The 5,845-nt window shown below is 33.8% G+C and overlaps 1 protein-coding gene across 2 annotated transcripts in view; it reads left to right on the forward strand.

The window, feature by feature from the left end:
- Positions 1–5,845, forward strand: part of STRN3 (striatin, calmodulin binding protein 3) — a 103,002-nt gene that overhangs the window by 62,388 nt on the left and 34,769 nt on the right. For both annotated transcript variants that reach the window (XM_012647889.1, XM_012647890.1), the window contains exons 6-7: positions 3,351–3,480; positions 4,956–5,097. In XM_012647889.1, the coding sequence (XP_012503343.1) occupies positions 3,351–3,480; positions 4,956–5,097 (272 nt within the window). The remainder of the gene's footprint in view (positions 1–3,350; positions 3,481–4,955; positions 5,098–5,845) is intronic.

Here is a 5,845-nt window from a genome sequence, read left to right on the forward strand (position 1 = left end):
GCTGTTGGAGGATGTGTCTCAGCAATCAGAGAGAGTAAGTGAAGAATGAGGAAAATGTAGGATTCAGGAAAAAGGATATCTGGTAAAGGAGAGAGGCAAATGAAGTTTCAGGAAACAGTTGTGCAGTGGGCCTGGAGAGTAACCACAATAGAATGGAAGGAAAATCTCTTAGAAAATATGAAATTAATATATTACCTTATGTGTTTGAGGATTTTGAAAAGAGTTACACAGTTCTGGAAAATTTCAGGGAAAGAATAAGTCATGGCATCCTTGGAAAATGAAGCAGTTAAAAAAAACCCATTAGGTGGTTATTTCAGGAAAACCATATGTAAAAGAAAAAAGGCAGAATCATTGTAATGTGACTTAAATGGGAATAATATTTACATAGTTATAGTGTAACCATGGAATATTACTATAACCAAAAGTAAATTAGTATAACTATATTACTTTTGAAGGAGAAAGTGTGGGGTATGGGATGTAAACTATAAGGGAACTACATCTTCATCAAGAAATAGTAGTCTAAGCAGGTTATTTAGAAATATCAAGGTAAATAGTGAAGGAAACTTCTAAAAGAAAAATTAAAAATGGTTGGTCCTAGTGTATAGAAATGAAAGGTAGGAAAGGGTAGGGCAGGGGATTCTGTTACTTATCATATGCCTTATAAAATTGTTTAGAAATATTTGCTTTTGTACCCCAGGTGTTTCATAGCAGTACTTTATTATAGGAAAAAAAATCTATTGACTATGCTGATGAACCCCAAATTATTTGTAGCTAACCTCATTAGAGCCCTGAAAATTGCTTGACAATCCTTTTCTTCTTTCATCTTCTTTCTGGCTATTTCATTCTTCAGTCCAACAGCTCTTCTAATCTCTTCCTATTCTTCATAACCAGTTAATTCCACTCCAGATCATGTTCCTTGATTTTAGTCATTCTCATAGGTTTGTGACAGTACTTCATTTTTGTTTTGTTTTGTTTTTTAGAGGCAGTTCTCCATGAATCGCTCATATTTTTGTGAGCAGAGACACTGATTGCTCTTTTATTCTGGACTGTCTGTTTAAGGATATATGTATAACAAAGAGCCTTGGAAGATAGAAACAGTCTTTTGGGTAGTCATCCTTACTGTCCAGGGGGAAAGCTTTGAGTTCTGTAAGCTCAGAGTTCCTCAGCTATGATTCAAACAAACTGCATATGCATCATCTACCTGATCCCCTCCTTGCCAACACTGTGGGACTTGAAAAGCAAAGGAAACTTAGTGACTTATGTTCTTGCTGCTTCCTGTGCTCCTGAGGAATAGAATTCTTGTCTCTGACTCCATCTTATGACTTCTTTCAGGATCTGTGAAACAGTAGCAGGCTAGGTTGTTAGCATGTAAGTAGGGTAAAATCTAAGACCTTTCACAGTCCATGATCCTTTAATTTTCATTTCCCTAAAGACTAATAATGTTGAGTATCTGATCATGTCCTTATTTGCCATCCACATATCATTTTAATGCAATAGTCTATTTGAAAAATTTCTCCATTTTTTAAATCTTTTTATTTGTTACCATTGAGATTTAAGTGTCTTTACATATTCTGGATACAAATTGTTCATCAAATAGGATTTGCAGATGTTTTCTCAGAATGTGTAGTCTTGTTTTTACATTCTGTTAGTGTCTTTCAAAGAGTAAAAGTTTATAATTTTGGTGAAGTCTGATTCATCAGTTCTTTCTTACGCGTTGTATTCTTTTTGACTTTTAAAGCCATGCACATTTTTTAAAACATAGAAATAGAAGCTCTCACTTTAGAGCCAGAAATTTCTATCCAAGGGACAGCAGTACTTAATTTTTCAAAGTTCAAAACAAAAATCTCATACTTCAAAAAAAATACCTTTTAAAATTATTCCATCATTGATATGCCACTTTTGTCAAATATGTTCTTTGCCTTTCATTTAATCTCCAAATATTAAGATATAAATGTGGAGCTGAAAAGGACCTTTTGTTATTGTGGTAAGCTTGTGTTTGTTTTTTGCTAATTTGCATTTGGAAAAACCATCTCTTTCTGCATTTAGTTTTTATGCAGTTCCTTTAAACAGTGTGCTGGATTGGTGGGGTATAGGTAGACCTATTAAAACAAAACTGTTTAATTCTGTTAAAAAAATACAATTGGCCCTCCATATCCATGGGTTCTGCATTCTTGGATTCAACCAGTCATGGATCAAAAATACTGTATTGAAACAAAAACAATGACAATAAAAAATTATAATACAGTATAACACCGATTTACATTGCATTTGCATTGTATTAAATATTAGGTATTATAAGTAATTTAGAGATGATTTAAAGTATATGTGTATATGAGAGGATGTGTGTAGGGACTTGAGAAAGGGGGGAGGGTATTGGTGTCCTGGAACCAATCCCCTGTGGAAACCAAGGGATGACTGTAGTCTGAATTGTTTTCTGTCCTTAATTTGGACTAACAGAGGGAACCATTCAGGGAGGGGGGGAGAAAAAGCCTGAATTTTAGGTTATTTTTCTTTTCGTTACCATGTACTCTTAGGGTTAGGAAGGACATTTGAGATCATCTATTTCAATCTTCAAAGTTTTCAGATAAAGAAGTTGAGACCAAAAGATTTAAGTGTCTTGGCCAGATTCCAGCAGCTAGTTAGTGGCAGTTAGTCACTTTTCATAGTGAAAGTCTTTGTTCAGCTGAATTTTCTGCTGTTGCTGCCTTTATTGTTAGCCATTTAAACAACTGTCTGAAAACCTTTTTTTTTTGTATGTAGAGGAACTCAGTTTAAAAACAGATTTTGTAAGTGAATAAAATAGATCGTCACTATTACCTATTAAATGAGTGGTTCTGAAAGACTTGAAAGTATTTAATAGATTATGGGTTTTTGTTTTTGTTTTTTTAGGGAAGAAAATCTGTGATTGGGATGTTTTATATCTGATTTACTAAACTTTAAGTCTGCACAACCTGATAAACTTTGGTATTTACTGTTTTAGTCTTCAAACATTTGAGCCACGCTCTAAGAGATTATAGTGCTAAGAAATGCTGAGTTGCCTGTTCATGACTTTATTTTGAAAATTAATGGTGTGTTTGAGCATCTAATACTTACAGGCTTTTATTTTGTTATAGTAATTACCTAAAATAGTTTGGACAGTGAACTTTGGAGAAAGTCAACAGAGAACAATCAATTTTATTTTAATCATAGAACATAAATAATCTTTTGGATATTCTTGAGTAAAGTTTTTAGGCAATACATAGTATGTAGATCATCGTTTGAATCTCTATAGCTACCTTCATGCACCGTTTTAAAATAAGAACCAGAAAGAAATATTGAAATCGTTGGATTCATCTTTTCCCTTCCTGCAGGCCCCCTGGTGATGTTCTTGAGACATTCAATTTCTTAGAAAATGCTGATGACAGTGATGAAGAAGAGGAAAATGACATGATTGAAGGCATCCCAGAAGGAAAAGACAAACATCGCATGAATAAACACAAAGTAGGAACTAGATTTTATATTCTTATTAGCTACATACTCATGTATTTGGAATAGGAATTTTTGATATGTCTTAAATTACACTAGGAGTGATCATTTTTAAAGTTTTATATGGTCTGCTCTTTTTCAATTACACACATATCATAGGAATCATTATTACTGTACTAGTCACTAAATGGGCAAGAAAAAGTCTTGTTTTTATAGGACTAGACCATTGGTTTTGAAACTTTTTAAAAAACGAAACCCTGTGCTGAGTGTAATAGCTCATACCTCTGATCTCAGTTCTTTCGGAGGCTGAGGAGGAGGATTACTTGAGGCCAGGATTTCAAGACCAGCCTGGAAAACATAGCAAGACCCCCATCTCTACAAAAAATTTTTTTAAAAAAATCAGCCAGGTGTGGTGGTGCATGCCTGTAGTCCCAGCTACTTGGGAGGATTGCCTGAGCCCAGGCATTCTATGTTGCATTGAGCTATGATCATGCTACTGTACCCCCAGCTTGGGTGACAGAGCAAGACCCTATCTTTTAAAAAAAAAAAAAAAAAAAAAAAAAAAGAAAGCGACACCCTTTCTACTCCTGCCACAATTTGAGAATGTCCTGAAGTCTCTCTCTCCATGTACAGTACATGAGTAATAAATTAACTGAAGCAGCAGTGAGGATATTTCTACCCTGGGTGAGGAAGTAATGTTTGGATAGTAAATATTTGTCAACATTCTTGTTCTTTGGGAAGGGTTAGTAAAAATAATAACCTAAGAAACATTTATCTATTTTAGTGGTGATGGGGATTGAGGATTAGCTATAGAAGCAAAAGTAGAGTTGATCGTCCATTTTTGAATTATCAGAGTGATGTTCATTATTTCAAATATATGAAAAAGGAGGATAGGTTCATTTGTGGTACTTTGAGATTTTACAATAATGTAGGGGAAATGGCAGTTCCTCAAAAACTTGCAGTCTACAAAAGCAGCTTTCTAGTCTTTCTGCCACATATGTGTAACATAGTCTATTTAGTGAATAGAGATTTTGATCCTTCTAGTTTTTTTTTGTTCTGGAAGTTAAAGCACTATCATAATTACCACAGCTATGGACTTATATTTGTTACTATGTCTTACTACTATAAGGGATGAACTAAATATGCAGTTCTCGGTTTGTGAAGTCAGTTCAGTGTATGCAAGCAAATGAATAGTTCTTTAATGGAGTGTAACTATGAATGTACTATAATTTAAGAAGTTAACTATTCTTGATGATTAGCACTTTAACCATTTTTAGTACCACATTACTTGAATCGCATCATACAAATGATCTTGGCATAGCACTGTTGAACCATTGATTTTGGGATTTATGAATTACATAGGAAATCCAAGATTTTGGATCCAAGTAATTTTAAAATTGTTATATAAATGTAGTTGTGTGAAAATATAACCGAAGGATCCCTTTTCAGTTTAGGATAAAAGTAATTCTTGGTTTATATTCTATTGACAGATAGGTAATGAAGGTTTGGCTGCTGACCTAACTGATGATCCTGATACTGAGGAAGCACTGAAAGAATTTGATTTTTTAGTGACTGCTGAAGATGGCGAAGGAGCTGGAGAAGCACGGAGTTCAGGCGATGGCACAGAATGGGGTAAGGTGATAAAGAAATAGGGGGTGGGAGGAAATCTAGCCCTTAAAGGTGGATTATTACTAAATACTGTATGTGGAGTGTATGCATCTGAATGTATGGTGGCAGTTAAACGGAGAGCAAGAGGAGTGGTACTGAATAATTTCAGGGTATTTTGCACTAATTTATTTAGATTTGGTGATTAAACTGTCTAATGTATGGCTTTTGGTGGATTTCGATTTTTGAAATCTGTCTGGATTTAAAGTTGAAACATTTAATTGATTTGGAAATCCAATTCTCTTCCTCTTAGCTGATTTTTTAAAAATAATCATGTATTCTATTTTAAATAGTCCCATTATTTAATTTGTTAATGTAAGTTTCAAGAAGACTGAACTCTCAGTGTGCCCATGTGATGCTGTCTACCTAATTGCAAAGGAATAAAGCTACTAATTTTGAATTATAGATCTATGTTGAGCAAGATTTAATGAAGATATTAAACGTTATTGCATATAATATTCAGTGTGCAAATGTTAGGGCCTAAACTTTGCAAGTGGTACATAATGCTAATAATAACCCAGCCATAATTAAAAGGGAGAAAACAGTTCTATATGTACAGGGTTAAAAACCTCTTTAGGAAGTAAATTAAAAATGTAAAAAATATTTTAAGGTGAAAGCTGACATCCATTATGTTTTTCCTATTAAATGTGTTTATTTAATCCTCATTTAATATCAGCATGTTATCTGGTAGGTAGAAAAAAGTGTGTTTACTGAG

This window comes from Propithecus coquereli, unplaced genomic scaffold, assembly GCF_000956105.1.
Source record: "Propithecus coquereli isolate 6110/MARCELLA unplaced genomic scaffold, Pcoq_1.0 Scaffold273, whole genome shotgun sequence".
NCBI classification, from domain to species: domain Eukaryota; kingdom Metazoa; phylum Chordata; class Mammalia; order Primates; family Indriidae; genus Propithecus; species Propithecus coquereli.